At 33.4% G+C, this 26,425-nt stretch overlaps 1 protein-coding gene across 3 annotated transcripts in view; it reads right to left on the bottom strand.

The window, feature by feature from the left end:
• Positions 1-26,425, bottom strand: part of sona (sol narae metalloprotease) — a 253,113-nt gene that overhangs the window by 125,196 nt on the left and 101,492 nt on the right. For all 3 annotated transcript variants that reach the window (XM_089648884.1, XM_089648883.1, XM_089648885.1), the window contains exon 2: positions 12,594-12,676. In XM_089648884.1, the coding sequence (XP_089505010.1) occupies positions 12,594-12,659 (66 nt within the window). In that variant the 5' untranslated portion in view covers positions 12,660-12,676. The remainder of the gene's footprint in view (positions 1-12,593; positions 12,677-26,425) is intronic.

The raw sequence follows: 26,425 nt of genomic DNA, 5'->3' as shown, positions 1-26,425 counted from the left end.
TGGTTATTGTTTAAATTGAGTAATATTATTCAGGGTAACCGAACAACTCAACACACCTTTGATATAAAGTCATGAAAAGTGATGTAACAAAAATGACATAAATAGGTTAATTTTTTTGATCGCTTTAAATATCACTTTATTTTTTTTATTTTTTTATTAGATACTTACAATATTTTTTACATTTCAAATTTTCCAGTAATGTTGGCCTCACTTAGTGGCTTGCCCGTGCTGAGGCCTTTAATATGAAAATATAATCTACATAATACATTTAAAAAGAAAATAATACATTTAAAATATAATCTTGTGTGTTTGTGAGTGATTTGTATTTATATTGGTTTTGGGTGTAACGTGTAGGTTTTATTTTTATTTTATGCTATGACATTTTGGTAATATTGTCTTTTTTGTTCTTTAATCCATTTTGTAATTTTGTGTGTGAATTTATTTTTATTTTCTTCAATTTTAATTTCAAGTTTTACACTGTTGAAAGCTTTTATAGCATGGTATTGGTAGTGTCTTTGTCCAAAGCTTGAATTTACTGTCGGAGTTTTTATGTTTTCTTTGTACGCTTGTCTAACTGGTCTGTTAGTGTTATTTTGTGTATGTTGAAATTTTTTTGTTGTTGTCAAAAATGTAGTTTAGTAGTGTTTTAACGTATAATTGAAGTATATCTATTACGTCACAGCTGTTGAATATTTGGTCTGTATCAGTCAGTCTATGTTTTTTTTAGTATTACCTTTAAGATCTTTTTAAAGGTGCTCCTTCCTTTCCTTATCCCTAAAGATGACACAGACCCCGAGGGAAATTATTTTCATCAGGGCCTCCTGTTTGGGGTAAATGTGAAAAAATCTGGGCACAGTAATGCCCTAGTGAGATGAGTGGCTTATGATTTCACTGTATTACGCTATTTTTTGAAAAAGAAAAAAATCACCCCTGCGTTATTTCGTCATTGTGTATTTAGTAACAAAACATCAACAGCTGCTGTTTTACTTGATTGTTGACTTGCCATTCATTAAAACGTAAATTGCATTAATCGTGAAAAGTTGTTCCGGTTGCTAATGACTAATGACTCTGTCGCGAGGAAACGAACGACTTTTTAATGATCGAAGGCGATAGTAAATGAAGTAAACATGAAGTAATTTCTTCAGCGAATTACCATTTGAACATATAGGAACAGACCATCGTAGGTACGTTTTTCCAAAGGTGATGCACTGCAAAGTAATGCAAAATCTTGTATTTTTGGTTTGAAAATTTGATCGTAAAGAAATATGCGAAATACGTATGTGTACATTATAATATAGACGCTGTAATTTAATATTTCTAGTAGAACACATCTTGTTCTTTGATTTAATCAAACATTTTTGTAATAATAACTTTTTATTATTGTAGAAAGCAATCACTTTGTGGTTTGACATATTTAATAAAATAAAATACTTTTTTGTTTTAAAACCACGATATTTATTAATTTAAGAACCGACCGGTTTCGCTTTACTTAAGCATCATCAGGGTACAAATTAATACTAAACAAGAAGTACATAATGTGTGTATATATATAACAAAATATAGAGGGAGACAACATGATACAAATATAAGCAACACAAAGACGGTCATAAAATACATTAACATAAGTGCACAAGTAATGGGAAAACCGATAGATAATTATGTAGACTAATGGGTTACATCAATAAATCGGGAGAAACAAAGCATCAACTGGCATGGTGGTAAGGAGGTAAGGAGAACTGGGAATTTTTTATGGGTTTATTGGAAACAGACCTAATATTGGACTACTTGATATGTCTAATTGATTATTAAGTATCTGACTATTGGTTTTTACAGCTTTTTTAATTTCTAGTGCCTCTAAGTTGTTAAGTCTGTTACCATGCCCGTTTTTATGTAAGATCTTAGCACCGGTGCTATGACAGAATGTATGATCTTTATCGATCAAATGATTTGCGAATTCGGAAAAACCGTTATTATTGAGACAACGAAGATGCTCCTTTATCCTAATATTAACATTACGTGATGTCTTACCGATATAGAAAGCCGAACAATTATTGCAATTTAATTTATAAATCCCCGAATGACTTAATTTATCGTCCTTATCTTTAGAATTAATTAGAAATTTACCTATATTGTTATTAGTATAAAAGGCCGGTTTGACTTCAGAAGGAAGGTTTTTTACACTTAAGGTAGAAAAGTGATTAATGAATAAAATTCGCCGCCATTGATAATTAATATTATTATCATTGATTTGAGGACAAGGACTAGCGAAGAGGAAGCGATTAATGGCTATTTGTTTTAGCTTTTTATTTAAGATAAAATCAATAAAATTTGATTCATAGCCATTATTTACTGCTATGTTTTTAATTAGTTTTAGTTCACTATCAAAATTACTATCGGACATTGGAATTGTGACTAAACGATGGACCATTGAATGGAATGCGGAGTGCTTATGTGAAATAGGGTGATTGGAGGTGCTGTGTATGACAACGTCAGTATAGGAGGGTTTACGAAAAATGTTAAAATTAATTCTGTTATTAACAATCGATAAGGTAAGGTCCAAAAAATTTAATAATAAATTAAATAAATTCAACCTTAAATTTTTTGGAGCGAAACCGGTCGGTTCTTAAATTAATAAATATCGTGGTTTTAAAACAAAAAAGTATTTTATTTTATTAATAACTTTTTATTCGCCTGCAAAAAAATAAAGTATCAGACATATAAATAATGTTTTGAAGCGCAAAATCTAATACTTGCGAACCCCTTTTCGGGTATGGTTTTATTGCATAATGTGACAAATTATGTTTTTTTTAAAGAAAAACCGGTTTACAAATAATGTGACAATATTGGAAGATTTCCTCCTACTACCAAAGTAAGCGGAAAATGTTCTTTGTGTCGTGATAAAGGACCCAGACGCGATGCCAACTCAGCCACATGAGTGGTTTTTTCAATTTTTATTGAATTTATTTTTTTTTAGAATTTTTGATCGTAGACAATAATGAAAGTGATTTTGGTTCACAAAACATCGAACACGATAAATCTATTCTAGTGTTTGTGAATATAAGTATGGCATCAAGATATTGATGTTCGGAGTGATTTTGAGTTTCATGCGCTTCGCGTCTAATACAATTTGCGACTGTTTGTAATAATAACTCACTAAGCAAGAGCAAATAACTGCATTCCAACACGTGCCTAACATTAATAATAGTAATTTTAAAAAAATACTTTAATTGCGCATTGTGAGGATCTCTTGTAACATAATAAAACAATTGTTTATTGTAAATTTAAGATTAACCGCGCCATCTGAGGATGTCATCGCAGGTCAATAAAATGTTGTGTTTTTCTCATTTAGTAAGTTATATGGGAGCTTTTGTAGTATTCACTCAATGACCACAAAACATTACATTTATGATGGTAAATTTTTTTAAATCAGCAAAAAGTACAATAAAAGATATAAATTTATTTTAGACCACTTTAATTTTAACTACACTCTACCGGTTTCGGAAGCACCTTCCTTCGTCAGGAGAATATTAAAACTAACCTATGATACAAAATATAATTTAGGTGTTTGAGTGGGAGGTTAACAACTTTTAATAAGGACACAGGGGTTAAAATTCTTCACCGTAATAATAAAAGAAAAAGATTGGATAACTTGAAGCTCTTGAAATCAAAAAATCCCTAAATAATAACGCTAGTTTATTGAATAACTAAATTAATTTATCGTTTAGTCCCATTCTAGATATATTTCCATTAAACCGCTCTGTTATTGCCGGAATTCCCGCAATTACCCGTCCCCCTTTGTTAACCTCCCACTCAAACACATAAATTATATTTTTTGTGTATATATCTGTCAATATTTTGAATCATAGGTTAGTTTAATTATTCTCCTGATGAAGGAAGGGTGCTTCCGAAACCGGTAGAGTACAATTAAAATTAAAGTGGTCTAAAACAAATTTATATCTTTTTATTGTAAATTATGACGAGCCACAAAGTAAATGCTTATTACAAATATGCAGCAAAAAATACATTGCAATACAATTAGTTACATTACCTAGTACGAAAAGCCTTTAGTTTTGCATTAAGCCGAGACGCGGAAGTAAACGAAGGTAGAAAAGCAGGAGGGGTCAGAGTTCGAGGTCTGTCGGCACCAGTTCCAATCGGCCACTGATAGGTATAGGTATAGGCAGTAAAGTATGCACCACCTTCATATATTTATATTCAAACTAAAAATAGATGTTGAATGTTTTTTTAATGCAGGTCCAACGACCTTTAGAGCCGGATGTGATAGTGTCTTTCTTGCGACACGAATTTATTATTTGTGAAGGCATTTATTATTTTTAAGCCGCAAAACCTTCTAATATTTTATGCATTTATGAATATTGTAGGCAGAGTTAATTTATATGTCGGGCGACATTGATGTGATTTGTTTATAAATCTACCGTTTTTTTCAAAGAATGATGAAATTTTGTGCACTTGACCTTCAAAACAAGAGTAAGGTTACTGTCTACATTAGATATTGAAAAACTCTGCGTAGAGCCAGGGCAACGCCGAGGACTACAACTACAGGGTTTTTCAATAATAGGTATTATTTTGATATTCAATCGTAAAAGATCAATGGTTTCGTTGCTTGTGTGGCACGTAGCGCCGTCTTGTTGAAAGTAAACGTTGAGCAGATCAATACATAATCATTAATCATCTCTCGATAGCAATCCATTCACCGTAACTGTTGGTCCAGCCTCATTTTAGAAAAATTAAGGCCCAATGACTTCGCCGGACCATAAACCGCACCAAACAGTTACACGTTGAGGATAGAGAGGCTTTTCAACAATAACTCTTGGGTTTTCCGAGCCCCAGATTCTACAATTTTGCTTGTTGACGAAGCCACCGAGGTGGAAATGGGCCTCATCACTCAAGATGATTTGCATTTGATTCATTCAAGTGAATTTTAATAATTTCAATGCGTTGTTGTAGCGTGTATCGTTCCATTTTTATTAATAACGTAGTTTTTATTTGTCAAATGTCAAAAAATGACAGGTTCAAAAGTTACATCTAAATAGCAGGCTATTCAAAATAACACCTCTTATTGGAAAACCCGTAATTATTTATATGAAAAAGAGTGTCAGGCGGCGTGGATTTGATTTGTATACAAATCTACAGTTTTATTCCGAGACTGATAAAATGTTGTCACGTCAATGCTAGACTAACTGCAACGACCGTGTGACTGACGCCTGGTTATTTATTTATTTCTTGATAAAAAAAAACCTTAAATGTCGATGGCCTAGTGCACACATTAAGTTAAAACAATTACGTTTTGTAAAGCATTTATCAAGATTACTTTGTAAATAGATGTTTTGTGTGAGTTTACAATGGGTAGGTACTTATTTCATCTAGAATGGATAAACAGTTATCGTTTTAATTTTTTTTTTTGCTATACATCTTATAAATAACATGGAATATTCTTATTTTTAAAACAAACAGTCATTGATATATTTTGCAAAAACAGCAATTATTTACAATATTAGACCAATAATGTTCCATTAATTCTAGTCGTTGATTCAATATTTACACCTATACAATATATTTATAAATGACAAAGAAATAAAAATAATAAACACTATAAGAAATTACAAAATGTTATAAAAACAATTAAAGACAATTAAAGTAGTGATACAGTTTTTGTATAATTATAATAAAAACAATAAAATAAACAGAGATCATAGGATTATTTCACAATATAAAAAATTATGTTGCATTTTAAATGTTTTCAATTTACACTTGAAAATGTGTACATCTCTAGAGGCATTGTGAGTTTTACAGATACGTCCTATTAAAGAGTTTTGCGCATATTTGGCTTTACAGTGTGGTGTTCTAAATAAGTCGTTCGATCTGATGTTGTGTTCAGGGTAACGAAATGCAATCTTTTCTAGCAGATATGATGAATCAACAAAACTGTTTACGATATTGGATAAGAATAGGGCATCAGAAATTTTTCTGCGTTTATATAAAGCGGTAAAGTCAAACCGATGATGGCTAAATTTTCGAACGTCGTGTGCGCTAGGCCATTGGTATATAGATATCGTATGAAAGTTGTCCATTGCCTCTTCTTCATCAATTGTCTCTCGTGATAATAACAATCTATTGACTAATATTCCGCCATCTCAGTTATTCAAAGTAGAAACACGGTTATAAAGACATTAAATGAACATTCAATGATTTTCGGTAATTTAAGACTCATTTGAATCCATGGAAACCTGCTATGCCTCAATACAAAGAACAATCACATCAAAACAGTGATTTCAACAATCTGATTCCCCAATTTGTCCAAAAAATAAATATCTTCATTTATTCGAATGTGGATTAGACATTGCTCCGTTCCTTCTCATCTTTTTAAAATTCACTTGCTTGATTCCCCGGATTGTACATTCTGTTGTCTAGAAGTAGGAACTTTAGATTACATTATTTTGTTTATGTCTCTCTCTAAGCAAATATACTCTATTCAATCTAAAATTGCCTCTTCTCCATTCTATATCTCACCTGAATTTGACTCCAATTTTCCATATTTAGACTTCTATTTTGGGCATTCATCAAATCGACCATCAAAGGCATTTCGATTTTTTGTTATTTGCCACATCAAATTCCATTTTCCACTTCACGTCGTTCAATTCTCGTCCCGTCAGCATTTGTTAAAGGCTTTTCAAATAATATATTATTTTACTAAAAGGTTACAAAAAATTATATTGCTAAAAGCAAAACAATTATAGTCGTCTTTGGATTATTTCAGTTATATTATATCAAAATATGACGTAACGAGTGCATTTTAAATTACTTTCTACGAAAATTAAAGCCAAATTATTACCTAACCATTTTACACATTAGTTCTATAATAGCTATTCATTACAGCATAAAACAATTTCTTTCTCCCATAAGTGAACCTTTTACAATGAAAAATCTAAAGAGAACGTGTTACGATTATTGGAGAAAGAGAATAGCTTATATTCATTTTCACATCATATTATTATTCTTTTATTCATTATTTTTTTAACTGACCCTCATTTGAAGTTGGCTTGTTTGAACATCCATCGACCATAACGGTTTTGAAAACTTGACCAAAAGCTGACGGGTCAAGAAGACCAAATAGGCTGAAGGAAGTGGGAAGGGGAAGTAGTATGATGAGAAAACACATAGAATGTGTCACTATGCATTGCTATTGTGAAGATGATGTGCGGAGGGATTTGTTTAAGAGAGGAAGAGTGAACATGGGTGTTGATGAGTCCCATGTTGTAGAACGGAGGAAACACGAGAGGCCGGCAAATCGTTCCACAGCCGAGCTGTTGAACGAGTCGCCTAAACGACCCGTTCTCATGATTCAAGCAACGTTCAATATGAATGTTTGTCTCTCAATAGGGCGTCACTGGGAAAATCACCCACTTCGCAGCAAGGTGCAAATACATTTCCTAGTATATTATTTAAATTACAAGTGGATTCACCAATATTAAAAAAAAAAACATCTTTTCGCCGGGTTAAAAACCCGTGACCTGAGAGTCAAGACCATTGAGCTTACCGCTCTGCCACTGAGGTCAATGTGATGGATTTTAAAAGGAAGGACGAAGGAAGATACAAAAGGAAGATACACGAGGAAAAATAATATTTTTCACTAATTTCATGTGGATCCAGGTCCTCTACAAAGTTATACACAAAGTTGAGGATAATAGAGATGGTGTTTTAATGTTAAATGTCATCTGCATAGAGACTGTTATTATTATTGTTACCTATTATTGGGTAATTGCATTTTTCTGCCACAAATTGCTTGCACTTTCTATTTAAGTGAAAAAAACTCCGGAACCTGAGAAACGGAAGACAAAATACCCGTGTACCAGACAATGTTAAACATTTACAAGTTAAACCAAAGCTTTTTAAATGTTTTCAATCGATTTTTTATACAATATTTAGCATATTATTACTGTTCAATTTCGGTTTACGTTTACAAAAATGTTATTGAAATGATCGTGTGTTGTGTACTTGAATATAATATTAAGTAATTGTAATTCTTGTTATTATATTACCTTATATTGCCCAAGATAACAGTTGCCATTCAGAATCTAAACATTTCTAGAAATGGCTTTAGTTATGTTTAGTGACTATATCTGAATAGCTAGGTACTTCCTTACCTTCCTGTTTCCCGTATACTTCCCACCCCCACTCCCTTCAACCTTACTGCATGCTCTTGGTCCCATTGGCTTCGGCAGTTCCGTCTCTTGTGCTGGCTTCACATTGACATTGTCTTAAATAATTGAACTTTTTGACTTATTACAATACTTGTAATTGTCGTTACCCTAGAAAATCTAATCATTTTGTAATCTTCGATATTAAAAGTAGTTATTCATGTAAAATCATTATTTATTTATTCATCTTTGTAAAGTCTTGTGTGCTTGAAAATTCTTTGTGGTTTTTGCTATTATTTTATGTCGTTGCTCTAATTATGGCAAATCGATAGAATTTTTGCAATAGTTTTAACATACCAAATGTATGACAAAAATATAGTATTGAAACTATTCAAAATTAAGAAATTCTCTACTAGACCGCGTATTCGTCAAGCTAGATCAAATCGAAAAATTCGGACCACGAAACAATATATTTATTATGCAACAAAACTCCACCACATCCTTCCCACAGATATAAAACGAATGAAAAAATTTATAAGTGCAAATCAAGAATAAAAATTTGTTTGTAATAGGTCAACGAAAAAAACCATAAAAAAACAAAAAACGGCAAAGTAGACAAATTAAATAACATTAGTCCACCTCGGCACAGGACTCCACAGAAAGGACTAAGAAATACCATTACTATACTTAAATTCATCATAAGATTTTGGATGTACAATGTTTTATACGGTCGCTAAAATTAAAATTAAAAATGAATGTGATTTCAAATTTATAACAAAATTTACCAAGTTCGAGAAATTAGTGTAATTATTCTTGATTCCTGATGTTTGAAATGTTCTCAGTTTTTATGAATCTACATAAACACCAATATGAAAACCGACTCATTTTGAATATCATATTATTTTCTCTTTTCCATATTTCGTCTCCCACTCGACAAAACAAAACACTATAATTTCACCAGCTAGGTTTTGCAGGTACAGTGTGGGAACACCGTATAATACAAGTAAGCTTTTGAAATCCATTAATGACCTTTCGTTTGAGAATCTGCCAATCACAACAGAGCGCACGTTATGCAATAGCTCGCAGCATCTTCAACAAAAAACCTAATTGTGTGCCATTATGTATAGGTAAAGTTGTGTACCAGGAATACGGCAAACATACTTTCGACTCGGATAAAAAGTGTCTGATGCAATGTTGTCATAAAGCCATAAAGCTTGTGTGGCATTCTCTCCGTGGACACAATGCACCGTGTTATTAAATTATGTAAGAATGATGTTCATTGTACGTGCATCATGTATATTGAACATTATATTAACTCTCTTCACAATCTACACATCTGACCTGGTGATGCACATTGGAACGTTGGCTAAAAGAGGAGGCATGGTAGGTCTAAAAGTCAATCACTATACTTCCTACTTTTGACTGAAAATCTCAAATCATATCATAGGTGTTAAGAAATTTCTCAGAAAGGGCTTCAGATGTGAGAGGTCGCAACTTTTGTCCGTCGTAATTCTTCATGCTTTATCAACATGATAATATTCAATTCATATATTTAAATAATACTCCAAAGAAAATAGTTAACAAAATATTAAAGATTAATTTCGGGAATGATTAAAAACAGCCTGGGTGTTCCTCGAGGATCGGTATTGGGTCCAATGTTATTTATAATTTACATAAATAATTTCGTATGTGCCTAGTTATTCCTTTTATTTCTCTGGGGTAACTACGACTTCTTGTTTCTTCCTTTTTTGAAAAACTTATTAAAAAAAGTTAGTAACTAACCATGCATCGTGCTATTTTCCGTAGGGGAGATGATGAAACGAAGCATGCCTCGTTCTAGCATACCTACATTTCTTGCTTCTTCTTAATTTATACGTCTTCTCATGTATACTATTTTGCTTTTTTATGATATCTCTACTCATGTTCCTACTTGGTTCATTTGATCATGTGATATTACCGCTCGCTTATTGCTTCAACCAAATTCTTGCGTCGCTATTATGCTCCTCTTGAAAGGAAATAACGCAAATATTCAATTAACTTGATCGTGCCTTAACATTTATATGCTCCAAAGATCCCTTTCTCCGTCTATCCACTTTACATACCTTCAATGCACCCCTTTCCTAATCATGCTCATTTCCTGAATCGATCTTCATCCAAATTCTTACATATTATTACAAACTACTTATTATTCCAGCTCTTTATACGAGCGCATCGGGTATAATTTAACTAACTATTTGTTGAAATATTAATTAACACAGTTTTCCCGGAGAATGATGCATATTTCATAATACACAAAACACAAATTGCGTTTATCGACGCCGGAAGAAAGGCACAATAATAAATTGATTATTTTAAATAACATGTATGTGCAATTTGACATTTGAAGGAGTCCAGGAAGTGTCAAAGTTGTGAATATAAGATGACACTAAGGAAAAGATGACTAATTGACACTGTCAGATAAGTTTGACACCTTTGTCAAATGGCATTTATACAATAATTCCTAGTTAATAATTTGTTATTAGAGAAATCATTTTCCTTATTATTTATGCATTAGAAAAAGCTTCACGATGATCATTGAACCACAGCTATAGAAGAACATAATTATAGCCATTTCATGTCGGTGAGCCATTGATGAAACGTGTACGTGTGTATCGTCCGTCTTTGTTACTTTGAGTGAGTAATTTTGTTTGTTAGTATATTGTTTTAGTCTTGAGTACGAAGAAAGAGTTGTACTAGCCCAACTGATTTAATTAAAATTCAAGTAAAAGTGTTACGAAATCTGTGATAAAATCAAAGATTTAGAAATTCAGCATACTAAATTAGGTACCTAAAACTTGAGATGTTCATTATGAGGTATTTCGCGAATATAAATTAGAATTTAGAGCATGAAAATCGATAGAAAATGTGTTCGTGTTTGCTTAGCTGAACCGCATTTATTGGCAATTTATATCGGATTGGATTGAATTATTCATTGTGAAATACTTTCACGTGATTTCTGTCGCTGGTGTTATTGCTGTTGTTGTAGTTGTTTCCACCAATCAGGAGGGATATTTTTAGTCTGTGTATAAGATAGATAAAAGAAACAACGGGAGATTTGAAATGTCGCTGAACTACGACAAAACTGCACTGACTATCAAAGCGGCAATGCAATTCAAGTTTTACGTTCGGATTGTTAGTAGTAGGTTGCAGTTGTAGGTTGCGCAGCTATTTGTACATGCGAACAGCGGTAGTACCAAAGATATTAGAAGAACGAGATATGCTATGTTGGCCGCCGGACCGTAGGCGAAGTACTACCTAATTAGGGTACTTTGAATGCTATCGGGACGTGTACGCACAGAAATCTGTTCTATGTATTAGTGCGGATACCTTAGCGTAAGCGAAGGTGTGCAGTAGTATTGGTGAACAAAACCGGCGACACTGGTCAAAACAATTCCACACAGTATGAACTGCTCATAGCACATCTCGTTCTTCTAATATCTTTGGGTAGTACGGACGAATGATATTTAATATGTTCATAATGGAATAACTTATTGAGTAAAAACTCAAATTTATTGTAATATTTAATCATTGAAGACAGTACTAACCAGTCTCCAATGAAAATTTTGAAACAGAAAAAACAAAAAATATGTGTTAAGGCGATGCACTACGTCGTGTAATATCGTGTAATACCTTATCGCCATCTACGTAACAGCCCTTACGTAGATGGCGATAAGGTTTAAATTCCCGCTTAACACCATCCGCCTGTTTTGATTTATGCAAGAAAAAAATGGCCAAAAAGTTCCTTATATTTTATTTTGTGGATGTTCAGGGATAAATTTTTTTTTTTCCGATCATTTTATAAACAACTTAATTTTCCACATTATTAAATAAAATCATAGCCAAAAATGGGTTCGTAAGTAGGAGATTTTGAACTTTAAAGCAGTTTTTATAGGCCTTATACATTATTTTTTCTGGGCTTATAAAAAGACTTATCTAAAAAATACTCGATTATTTCAAAGGCTAAGATGTATTCTACTCGCGGTATTTAATTGAAGCATCTGAAACATTTCTAGGCGACCAAATTTTCAAACCAAAAACACATGATTTTGCATTACTACGTAGTGCATCGCCTTTAGAAAATTAAGATAATGTTTGTAGTTCTTCAATTTCCAAAGTATGAGACAGTAAATGACGGAAGTTGATATTATCGAATTAGCTCAGTGGTCAGAGCAATTTTACAGCGAGGCAGGGGTCTTGGGTTCAATTCCCAGATGCGATCGATTGTTTTTCTGTTTCAAATTATTTCGTTTGACAGAGGTAACTATTGTCTTCAATGTTTGGATTAACGATGTTGTCTACACTTGCGGTGTCTGCGGTTTCATGCTTATGATGGTTCTTGGTCTATATCCCTTGTTTCTATTATCTGAGAGATAAAGCAGTGTTTAGAGTAGCTACCTGTGTGTGAAGGGCGGCGATGTAGGGCAGTGCGACTGCTAGGAGCAGCAGGCGGGCGGGGCCCATCGTACAACGGGAAGACCCTGCAATACAAACAGAAAACACTAGTCAATATTTATACATTATACCTACAACAAGCACAAGCGAAGATTCCTCTAAAAAAATAATTATTTCCCGATTCAAATCTGAATACATGTTTTTTTTATAAATCCAAAAATACATTCAGCTTCATAAATGTTTGAGTTTTTGATCTTCTTGACGGCTACATACCTGGATCAAAGACATTAAAGATTAAATTTAACTCAAAAAGCCATAATTATACTGAAAGTTCCTGTAAGAACTAGCACTCACAAAATCTTCACCAATCTTAACATCATGTCAATTAAACATACTATATTCAATTACATTCATAAGTACAAAACCCAAGAAATAACAAAAAACACGTACAATAGAAACACTAGATTTCATGGTCAAAAACTTATCCAACAAATAACTACTAATACAACTTTTGGGTAAAAAAGATTCTTATATCATAGTATTAAACTCTATAATAAAATACCACTCTCACTCAAAAACCTCAAAATTATAACATTTAAATCTCCAATAAAAAGCTGGATACTTAATATAGGGAGATCTGAAATAGAAAATATACTGATATCAAACACAGACTAAAATCGAATCTACTAAACTGAACTATACAAAAAAACACTATCTTACTTATTTTAAAATTATTAAAAAAAAATATATATATATATATATACTACATGATATATAATTAAATTCATATGTTACTTTGTTGGAATATTAATTTCTTATAATTATTATAATATATAAATGATATCCTCAGCACGGGAGATCCCAGTGAGGATATCATTATCTCTAAATGTTACTAGGAAAAGAAGACAATAAAAAAAACAAAAAAAAATTTTAAAAAAAGACAAGAATCTTAACTGCTCCCAACCGTCTGGAACCAGTGATACTATGGCATCCCCAATTGGGGTATATTGTAAGGCCGTGGAGAGGGGAATGAGATGAAGAATAGGAATTGGTTCATAGAAACAAATAAGAAAAATAACAAATGGGAAACAAAAGTGACAATCTGTAAGAATGTTGGAATATGACACTATTTTCCAAATCAAAGAATACATCGATGGCCTAGTGCACATATGTGTTAAGTGCAATTTTAAAATCAAATGCATCGGATTACTCTAGGATAGTTATAAGATCTAAAGCAACAAAATTAATATGAATATCCACATTTAATCCATTCAAGATGAAATATGTGCTGTAAATTTCCCACGAAACATCCATTTACAAATTAAGTAATCTGGATAAACGCTTTACAAAACATGAAATTATTTTTAATAAAAACTGCACTTGACCCATGTTTGCTCTAGACCAGTTTTTTTCAATCTTTTTGAATATGCGACCCCTTTACAGGTTGAAAAATTCTGGCGACCCCCTTTGGTTATAGATACAGACAAAAAGTTAGTAATTTAAATACGTTAATTATTTTCTCTATTTTGGTACCCATATTCATTATTACGGCCTACACTTCGCAAGGAAGCCGCGAAAGCTTTGAAAGTAAGTACCAGGTAAGTTGGTAAGGCTGTGTGCGAATTTTACTTGGACACCACAAAGTGTTGACGTGTTTTGGATGAAAAGAAAAAAAGAGTATCCAGAGCTGGCAAGGGAAGCTCTTAAATTATTAGCGCCATTTGCCACTTACTACTTATGTGAACTGACATTCTCTTTAATGGTGGACATTAAAACTAAAAAGAGAAACAGACTTAACTTAGAAAATGATTTGATTATTAACATTTCAAAAATAGCACAACGTTTTGAAATATTTTTGAAAAATAAACAAGCTCATCCTTTTCACTGAAATAGTGTTTTTATTGTAGTTAGAACTTCGCCTTTTTCCTTTTGCCGGCGACCCCCCGAGTAAGGCTTCGCGACCCCCCTAGGGGTAGAGCAGTGTTTTTAAATCTGTGGGTCGTGACTCCCAAAACACTGCTCTAGACCATCGAAATTTCACTAAAAAACATAAGAATTTTTTTTAAAACCTATAAATTAACAAGAAATCAATTTACTTACTACACAAAAAACTATAGATTTACGAAAGTATTTTGAATTTTTTGTATATCTTGGGCATTAACTATGTAACAATTTATAGACAGTTTTAAGATTGCTAGTTAATGACACGGTTCTTTCGAAACCGGTACCAAAGTAAACAAAATTTAATGACACGGTTCTTTCGAAACCGATAACAAAGTAAACAAAATTTAATGACACGGTTCTTTCGCAACCGGTAACAAAGTAAACAAAGTTAATGACACGGTTCTTTCGAAACCGGTAACAAAGTAAACAAAGTTAATGACACGGTTCTTTCGAAACCGGTAACAAAGTAAACAAAGTTAATGACACGGTTCTTTCGAAACCGGTAACAAAGTAATCGAAATTTAAGTAACAAATGTACATTGGAACATAATAATCAATAAAACAAAAATGACTAGTATTTTGAGTTAAAGAAAAAAGTATGGAACATCAGATTACCACCTTTCAAATTATACGACTACATGGGTATTTTTTTAAAGTGATGATCTTTTAGGGGTCCCTGGGAAAACGATCTAAGCTAAAGACTGAATAAACAATTATTTGTAGAACTGTTGGAGTTCAATCGATATAGAAGATGGCTGTACCTTTGTAATTATATTGTATTGTTATTATTCATAAATGCGTTGCCATCTTCGTGATTAATCTATTGAAGACTTCAAGGCCATGAGGAGGACTATCCTCTCGTCTTTTTAATAATAGACAAGATCAGATTTGACATTATTACATAAATGTAGAAGATATGTTTACCAAATGATCTTAATTTTTTTTTAAATCAACTCCACACAGGAGGCCCTGAAGACAATTATTTTCTTTGGGGATGCTGTGTGGAGGGTCTTTTTGTGGAGAGGAAGGAGTGAACATGGGTCTTGAAGAGTCCCATGTTGTAGGAGGGAGGAAACACAGAGGACGGCAGCTCGTTCCACAGCCGAGCTGTTGAACTTAAGAACGAATCGTAGAAGCGACCCGTTCTCATGTGACAAATGTTAGGCGCGCGTTTGGCGTGTATCCCGACTACGCACCGGTGCCGAAGGGATCAATGACGCTAGTTCCTCCGAGGATCTTCCATTGTAATACCGATTGAAAAAGGACAGCATACCTACCTGACGCCTGTGCTCTAAAGATTGCAGTCCGTTTGTTAAGATTGGGGAATCTATCAAACGGACCGCCCGGTTTTGCACAGAGTCAAGGGTTTTTTTCAGGTATTTAGGGGCTCCGGACCAGAGATGGCTGCCAAATTCGACAGTAGGGCGCACTTGCGATTTGTACAGGGTCAGCAGTTGTGTACTATTAAAGTATCTGCGGGCCCTGTACAGTACGCCCAGCTTCTGAGAGGCCAACTTTACTCTGGCTTCGATGGATTAATAACTGTATTTTTTGACCAATGACCAGATGTGAATATCCAGGTACTTTCCAACGTTCCACTACTCCATCTCCTTCCTTCGCCACTTCATTCAACATCACTGGCTTCGAGCAGTTGGGTCTCTTTTGCGGGGTTCATATAAAAAATAAACTTTTTTGACTTATTGTTATTTGATGTTATCCTTGAATATCAACTAATTTTGTAATCCTAGGTATTTAAAAAAATGAATAGTCCTCACTGGACGCCTGGCAGATTTTCAAAATCGAAATTGATTTTTATTGAACGAAGTAAAAATGAAAGTGAACAAGTCTTTATATTTTTGATGGTAAACAATTATTATCAAAATATACACAAATATATACATTTAAACAATGCGGTTATGTTGTAATATCAGTTTACTATTATACATATTTCTTAAAATATCTTTTGATGGTTAAAAAACAAAAAAAAATGGTTTTACTAAGGATTGAACCTTCACAATCAACAACCGGAGTCGATAACTTTACCAACCAAGTCAAATCCCGATTGGATAAGACCGATATTTATTGCGTAAATTAACTGCTGCCATTTAATCGATTTTCAGTGAACTGCGTACATGTGTGCGCGATTGCTACCAAAAATAGATAGAATGCATTGTCATTGATAACGAGTCCATCTGCCAAGGTAAAGTTCGATCGGATGTCGGAGAATGGGTTAATTTCCACTTCCAAAATTTGCAATCTTTCAAAAATACAAAAGTGGAAATTAAACAGAATTATTTAAAAAACTTGTAATTTTATTTTGTTTTGTTTTAAATGAAAGACAACTTTTCCCGGGTTATGAATAACGTTAAATCGCCTACTTATTACTACAATAAATAAATAAAATCTTTAAAAAAGCTGATGCAAAATTGTATGTATCATTAAAACGCTCCTCTTTGACTCTTTAGTCGTTGGATCACGGATTATGATTATATAAATGGTAGGTAAGCGGTCCCTTGACAATGACATACGATCAAAGATATTAGAAGAACGAGATGTGCTATGCGCAGTTCGTACTGAGTGGAATTGTTTTGCCGAGTGTCGCCGGTTTTGTTCACCAATACTACTGCACACCTTCGCTTGCGCTAAGGTATCCGCACTAATACATAGAACAGATTTCTGTGCGTACACGTCCCGATACCGTTCAAAGTACCCTAATTAGGTAGTACTCCGGCTACGGTCCGGCGGCCAACATAGCATATCTCGTTCTTCTAATATCTTTGCATACGATGGAAGGTGGTTTACAGGAGATGGGTAACAATAACATTACCATAATTAATAATCTTTACATTTTCTTTGCAATTTGTTCCACCTGACCTCGGGAGGATTAAAACATGGTTGTAAACAAAATAAGTGCATAGCTAACTATTTCCTTGTTAGATTCAATTACCTACTGTATTATAATGTGAATTTCATATTTTTGTGTCTGTTTTTATTAATTTAAATGAGAAAAAAAAGATACTACAAAAGCGAAAGAAATCTCTAGAAGCATTTTTTATAAGAAGAAAAATATTACTGAAGATGGTTTGACAGGGAGACATGTAAACACGAATGAAAGAGAGAATATATAATACGGGTTTTCCAATAAGAGGTGTTATTTTTATATTCAATCATAAAAGATCAATGGTTTCGTTGCTTGTGTGGCACGTAACGCTGTATTGTTAAAAATAAACGTTGTCCAGATCAATACCATACAATTTCGGCCATAAAAAATCATTAATCATCTCTCGATAGCGCAATCCATTCACCGTAACTGTTGCTCCAGCCTCATTTTTGAAAAAGTAAGGTCCAATGACTCCGTCGGACCATAAACCGCACCAAACAGTTAAACGTTGAGGATAGAGAGACTTTTCAACAATAACTCTTGGGTTTTCCGATCCCTAAATGCGACAATTTTGCTTGTTGACGAAGCCACCGAGGTGAAAATGGGCCTCATCACTCAAGATGATATGCATTTGATTCACTCAAGTGAATTTTAATAATTTCAATGCGTTGTTGAAGCATGTATCGTTCCATTTTTATTAATGGCGTTGTTTCTACTTGTCAAATGTCAAAAAATGACAGCTTCAAAAGTAACATCTACCGAAATAGAGGGGTTTTCAAAATATCACCTCTTATTGGACACAGATTAAGCTCTTATTAAACCGTGTATTTTAAATGCATACATTGAGAAATAACACAAATTCGTATTGCTAGTCGAGACCCTTACCCCTCGATCACGGAGGCCGAGAAGTATAAAGGTTGTATTTGTATTTCATCCCTCACTTAATCTATGTCTCTTCAAGGCCTGCTTTAATAAATCGCTATCTAAAGCCCGTATTTAACCCACCTCAAAACAACGCCCAACAGTATTGCGATATAGATACAAAACACATGGTACACACAGAAGAACTCTCGAATGAATTCATGTTAAAAAATTGTCTGCTCGCATTGTCATCGATAACGAGTCTATCAGCCAAGTGTCAGCTCGTTCGGATGTCGGGAAGTTGGATAATTTCCGCTTCCAAGATTTGCACACATTCATTCGAGAAAACAAAAGTGAAATGCATTTAAAAATCACATAAAAATAGCCTTATCGTCCGTGTTTAATCGTTTAAAAAGCATTAAATATTACCTGAACGTTACGTGGTTCTAACACTAATCAGACAGCCATAACAAATGCAGGTAACCATTACATCCGAATTTTAACATTCACCTCCCGAAATGTCAGTGGGTCTAGTTATACAACGCGGTTAAAACAACATAACTGTTATGTCACGCTTTCCCCATTAAAAACGTGGTTATAAATCAACCCACAAACCAGAAACGGACAATAATAATTCTACCTGTGTTTAGTAGGAATAAGATCAAATTTGTTTATCAGAGATAGCGCAGTAATTATTTAAAGTTGTATGCATGTATTGATAAGAGAGCTGTTAAGAGAAATCGCCTGCGGACATAGGCGACATACTTTGTAACTGCAATATTATGTATTGGTTATGTTGTGTGATGTGATTTAAATGTAATTTATAATGCATGTGTATATTACACACATATTATAGGAATAGTAATAATAAGGAATAACATTCAATTTTTAAAATGTATTTTATGAAAGTTCACCTTCTTACTTAAATACCGGTAATTTTTAAAGTAACGTATCTGACGGGGTACGCGTGACGTCATAGGTACCTCGGTTTTGCTGGTAAGGTCGATCCCACTCGGGTCGGCATGAAATCATGAAATAATTTGGTGACCACTGACCACAATGGTGACTGTTTTGCGAGCGCACGCAGCTCAACTTTGCACAAAATTGTCCGTATTCTGATGCAATACAACTTCAAGCTTCGACAGAACTATTTTCACCTAGCAGCATCGGTTCCATCTTTGAAATATTCATTAATCTTACAAAAAAGACGATGCGGAGTCGGACAGTGATTAAAAGCATCTTATAAAAGGTGAAATTATTGCATAGAAACCTATTGCATATTTTTTATAGTGCTTATTGGATATTATTTCATATTACATTTGTGCAATAGGCACATGCGTTCAAGTGGAAGATATAAGTAATTGCATATTCGCTAAGCTGACACTAGGAATGCCATAGTGTCGGCTTAGCGAATAGTTTCTTCAATAGAACAATTCGCTAAGCTATGACATTCACAATTTGTAAAAGTTAATAAAATTGTTAAATTATTTAGCAACCTCCCATTTTGAAATTTCTTGTTCGGCAACAACTTCTGTTGGTCAAGATTTTTTTAAATTTTTTTTTTTCTATTCCTATTGCAAATGGCATTAATGGATAACTGCAAGAATAATCTGTTGCGAAACAATCAATTTAATATTATTATTATTTTTATGTTAACTGGTACGAGTACAGGTACTCTGGAACGCGTACACTATTTATTATTTAAAATGAATACATTGTGAAATATCGCAAGTTAATCAAATAAAATTTACTTGCTCACGCCGGGATTTGAACCCGCTACCTTCGGCTTGCTAGTCGAAAGCCTTACCCCTCGACCACGGAGGCTGTTCCATAGATCCGAGATGCAGCCCGCATTATGAAGATCAATCTGATTTAAAATAATTTGAATACTTCAATAGAAACTAATAGCTTATTAGGAAACCTATCAATTCATTCGTTAACGACCTGCAGTCCCGTTTTAAATCGGTTTGCGATTGATTTGAAGAGATTCATAATAAATTGACATTATTTTATATCAATAAGTTTTCTCCTGCATGTTGTAGGAGGGAGGAAACACAGATGCCGGCAAATCGTTCGACAGCCGAGCTATTGAACTCAAGAACGAGTCGTTCCCATGTGGCAAATGTCAACCATGTACACGTAAATTTTGGGCGCGCGTTTGGCGTTTTTTCCAACCATAAACAAAATCCCCAATTTAAACACGTATAAATACAAATGTTTTTTTGATCATTAAGCACTGTTTTCGTAATTTAATTAGGTAATCGTGAGCAGAGGAAAAATAATGAGTAAAATCGTCGACAAACAACATACAATAAATGAATTATTAGAATAGGCAAGAAGTTAGTCGAAAAGACTACGTGATATTACGAAGGCCATTTATACTAGTAGGAAACACAGAAACAGTTATTGGCGCTACAAGTCAAAAAACTGCTAAATCATCCGTTTGTATAATAATATAAAATCATCTGTTGTTATTAAAATTGATTACCTACAGAACCAATAGTTATTGTTTTTTATAGAACTTCAAATTCGAACACGATTATCAATATATTAACTGTCCCAAACATCACCTGATTTTTTATTGTTTTTTAAAGGATTACTGCCAGGAAAACACATCTTCCAATAAATAAAGCTTGTAAAAAAATACAATAGTTCTATATCAGATTGTTACATTTGGTATCTAGTTGTTTATTTTATATAATAAACTTCGTAACCTTCCTTGTCAAAAATGCCCTGAAATAATCCGCTACAAATTGTGCTGGATGGTGTTTAAATCCATCATGAAATGGCCCCACCCTACATCTATGAACTATTGCTCCCGGAAAACACTGGTCTGAGGCAGTCAACTCTTAGATCAGCAACATCATCAGCTATAGCAGAGGTTCCCAAACTTTTTTTCCCCGTAGACCACTAGCCAAATATATTTTTTTCCGCAGACCCCCTGCCTGCCGAATATTGAATTTTCCTAAAACTATTAACGTCCCATGTGATAATCATTTCTCGTTTTCGTAAGAAGATTCCCTTGCCTGTCCAACAACCGGGTGGCTGTATAGTTCATCTGTCTTTACATTGTGCAGACAGGGGAGGTTCCCCTTGTGAGGTATTACACCAAATGAAAATGGAGCAGGATAAGCAACGGGAATTTCTTTCTGTAGCTAGCCCTACAGAACTGCCCCTTAAGTTCTTTGTTAGCGCTTATTCCGATCAGTTCTTCTTGTCATATGAAATCCAATTCTTCAACATTCCACTTCCACAGTCAAAATGTCCTCAAACTTAGTTTTGAAGTCTGTGTGAAGTACATTTAAATGTTGAGCGTCATTATTACCCTGAACGTTTTTCAAAAACAAGTTGGGAATCTAGGAAAATTCGCGGCCTCCGATGTGCAATGTTTTGCTTCAATATATTAATTCTGACGAGAAAAGGAACGTATGATTTTATTTATATACCCCAATAAACAACTTTACGAAATATAAAAATACAAATATCAAATAAGTAATTTCTCAGTCTATTATAAGTATTACGTAGACTGTGTTATTTGTGTTAGGTGTATTGTGTCATCTAAGGAACTCCTAAATGTTGAGGTAAATGAGGGTCCGCTCGTATGTACCCCCATTTGAATATCGTGGACCCCCAAATTTTTTTCTCGCTGACATAGACCCCCAGCAAGCCGATATCGACCCCTGGGGGTCTATATAGACCACTTTGGGAACCTCTGAGCTATAGGCAGGCTGATGGAAACTAAGCGCAAGCCAAATACTAAGTTGGGAGATCACGCTTTCGGAGTATCTGGGCCGAAGGCTTGGAATAAACTCCCTCCAGAACTAAGATGCATAACAAGCCCAACAAAATTCAGGTCTAAACTAAAAACTTACCTACTTAGGCTCTCATACTCTTTAATTAAATATATCGGCCTGAGAGTAGTATTCTTGTATCGCCTACAATATATTCTAATGATACTTTTCTTATTGGATTTACATTATTTGAAGCCTTAATACTCAATTTGTCTCATACCGAGGAACGAATCACATTTAAATAGATAAATTCTAATCAAATCCTCGTACTGTCGTACCGCCCAACATGAAATTTGGTTTTCCTCTCCTTAACCCGCCCATTAAAGAACATAAATACATGTTATTAAATTCTATATTAAAAGTATATTTTTATAGGATTCTTATGGTAAACCGTGATAAGTAAAGTCGGATCTCGTGATTTCCATGGGTTTCCATCCTCAAAGATAGATTGCACAATGTTTGGTCAAAGTATTGGCACATTGCCAGTCAAACCAAATCTCGATACAAAGGACTATTCCATCAAAACTTTGAGAATTGGACAATTGCTTTTTAACATCCGTTCCTTCTCACCTTTCATAAAATCACGTGCTTGAGTCCCCAGATTGTACATTCCGTGGACTAGAAGTGTGAACTTTAGAACATATATTTTTTTATTGTCCCTCTTTGAACAAATGTCCTCTGTTCTATCAAGCCTTCACTTTAATTGCCTCTCCTCCATTCAATCTCATCTCTTCTAAGTCTGAACTCGACTTCAATCTTCCATATAATTTTTTATTTGCCCGTTTGAATAAAATCGATGCATAAATTCACCTTCCCTCTCTCCATAATTTGAAATGATAGCCTTTAATATCCTTGAAGGGTGAAAGCCAGATAAATTCGAAAATAAACGGTTCGCGCTTTTTTTCCTTTTGAAAAAAAGCGTTATATACTAAACTAGGATCTTGTGAATTTTCACGAGTATAAAAGGAAGCATATGAACGAATTTTTTTCTCAAAATTTAATAGATGTCTTACTATGAATTCTTAATCAGTACAGATTATCAGTTGTTAATTTTATATTGGCACTGGAAACGAAACCATGTCCCTATAAGTCACACAAATCGATATACACAATAACTAATAAAAGTATTAAATCAATCTAGTATTTAATGGTCACGAATACACTCAATCTCAAATAATAGGTACTGATCATAGACATATGAATTCATATGTCTATGGGACTGATTGTTAATCATAATCCATTTGAATAACTGTTCAATATTAAAAAAATAAGTTAGGCACCCGGAAGTGAAACTGTTGTTAAATTAAAACAAACAGGAAGTTGGTGGTATGAGTAGTTATTAATTTGAACTCTTTAGTTATTTTGTAATAGTAAATTAGTTAATGCAATGTATTTAGTCCTGTAAGATGTGATGAATGGATAACTGGCAGACAAGCATTTAGTATTGTATTTTTATATACCTACATCTATATGAATTCCACTCATTCTATTACATTCAAATCTAATTCAAGAACAAAACAGTGATATTAATAGAGCACAACGACTTGCAAGTACTTACATTATTTAAATACTTTCTCAGTAATCCGACACTAACTCTATCTGACAACTACTAAAATCCGCCATTATTCTTGTGCCTAGACAACCACTTGGCACGCACTGCGGACTTTTTAAAAGCTTGTGTGACAGCTGTTTCGGCTTCTGAAGATATTTTCATACTATGGTGAAGCCACTTACAGAAAATATATTCATATTAATTCCATGTACGCATCTACCCAAAATGAAAACAAATTGATTTTATTTTTATTACCTAAGCCATTAATGATTTTCAAGGATAATATTGGAAGTTATCAATGGTCATTAGTTTCCCCACTTAAATTTAACTAAACGTCGATAAACTTATGTGTTTCGAAATTAATTATTTGGATGACTCATGCATAATTATTATGCTAACTTGTATTTTTGTGCTCTATTCTGTGTCTGGATGGTTTCGGCCCACTGATTGGACGAATTCAAATCTTATGTTTTCGGTAAATTCCTCATAACCTTCGTGCAAAATATCACGCATTCTAAGGTCCCTTCAAAATGTCAATCCCCCTTTTACTGGCCGCTGGAGTATTTTCCCTATTGGCCGACAGAACCCACCTGTGACGGCATAATAGCGAATAATAGTGTTTCATTTGAAATAATCCATAACAAATACGTATTATTTCATTTAATCAAACAACGGTTATTTTTTACGTACAACTACTGTTTTAATACGCATTTAAAAAGAAAACAAACATTTGATTCAACTTAATTACAATAAACAACAACTATTTGCATTTACGATTTTTAAAAATATTGATATATAATATTATTTACGTAAATAATAATTTCGCACCATTTTGACATAACACCGATATGAAGTTCGCGCATAATACGCTTTTGTTTGTAGGAAGTGTAGGCACTGCCAAACCAATAAAAAAAACATGAAACACAATCTGAAGCTAGAAACGCTTCGTTGATTGTAAAATTAGCCAACAAATCTCTAATCTGACATTTACTAATATGTACAATAAAATGATAGATTAGGTTAGGTTAGGTTAGGTTAACTGTGGTTAGTTTCACTCAAACTGGGCGAAGGTCAACTAAGTGCCCCTAGTTTTTTAAATTTATTTATCAAACTGGCTTTTAGAATATTAGATTTGTATTCATTTTCAACTGCTCTAAAATATTGAGTTTACGGCCTTTATTTTGTAAACGTAACGGCTTATTATTACCATTGATTGAATGTTCTTTATCTAGATGTTTGGCAACCTGTGATTGTATTTGTTTTTTTCTTTTTTTAGCGATTGCTTTTATTTTACCCTTTCCTCGAGCCATTAACATATTCGAAAATTAATTTATTTTAGATAGATTGTATTGTTTGTTGTTCCAAGATGCCGGACCCTGCATATCAATATAACGTAATATACTAACTTGTCTGTTTATTTAGACACGACTGTTTCCTCACGATTTTGCATTGTACTGTTACAAAAGGAAGAAAAAAACGATCTACAAAACGTAATAATGACCTTTCGCTTTTTAAAATATTTTAGCTTATTCATTACTGTCAGATTGGTAAAAGGTTATCTTTTGTTATTATAACGAACCCTGGGGCACAGCAGTAAAACCAAAGTCATCTGTTGTTGCAGATTCAAAACCCGAAGAAGTGCAAATAGAATAAAAAAATTGTAACTGCATATTTCCCCTTCGCTCCAGAAATAAAATGGTATTTTTTAGTAACTAAACGGAGAAAAGTGATCCTGGTAATAAAGTGACACCATGCCAACTTCCTGATAAAATAATGTATCGAGAGCACTTGTTTTTTTTTTCAAATACATACCATGACGGAATGCAATATCAGTAGATCAATATCAATATCAATATTTGTATGAACATGTGTTCTACCGTCCCCATAGAACATTCGCTTTTGACTGATACTTTGTTAGGAACTCTTTCAATTCGTTCGTTGTAGACCTTCAATTCCTTAAGATTTTTAATAATGTAATCATCTAAAGGATAATTATCAACTGAAAACGGCTTTAAAAAAAAGGAAATTTGGATTATATTAGGATAATATTAAAAACAATTAAAAACTTTGAATAGTTACAAGTCATAAAACTGTTGTACATATAGAAGCTAATAGAACTAGTTAGAAGCCTAATCGAAGATAACTTCATAGTTAGGGAATCGAACCCAGCATCTCTGTCTTACCGGGACAACGTCTTTAACCACTCAATTATTAATATTCAACATTAAATATTATCTTGCAATTATTTGTTTCTATATTTTTGAAAGATTCCAAAGTTCTAAAGAATTGGTTTGTAACCTATGTAGATAGTTTTAGATTCTTCCTTTAAATGGATATACAATTTCTATTGCAACCACTTTTCTTTTTTCTCAGTTGACACCGTAATCTTTTTATTTTTCTATGTCTTGTTCTGTTTCATGTTTCGTTTAGATGTATTAGTATTATCTTCTCCTTCAATGGTATATTAGATTGATGGGTATAATATTTAAATGTTATTAACATAAAAGTTGTTCCAATAACAAAACTTTTTTTAATATATTTTACGACTTTATGTCCGGGTTAAACCTTCCCCATGGGAAAAACTAAACCCTTTCACACACTTTTCCACAAATGATCATCTAGTGACTAGATTCTAGTCAATCCAAATTATGCAAGTGAATTATATAAGTATAATAAATACAAAATAAAACAAGAAAAACACGTCAAATCACCAGAGATGAAATGGGAAAATAATTCACTGACTCCAGATATTTTCATATCATAGGGTTCGGCTCGATAGAATTTCTAATTGGACCTATAAATCCTA

This window comes from Hesperophylax consimilis, chromosome 28, assembly GCF_061612785.1.
Source record: "Hesperophylax consimilis isolate HC1 chromosome 28, BYU_Hcon_1.0, whole genome shotgun sequence".
NCBI lineage: Eukaryota > Metazoa > Arthropoda > Insecta > Trichoptera > Limnephilidae > Hesperophylax > Hesperophylax consimilis.
The sequence above is the reverse complement of the archived record's forward strand: the minus strand, read 5'-3'. Positions and strand labels throughout refer to the sequence as shown.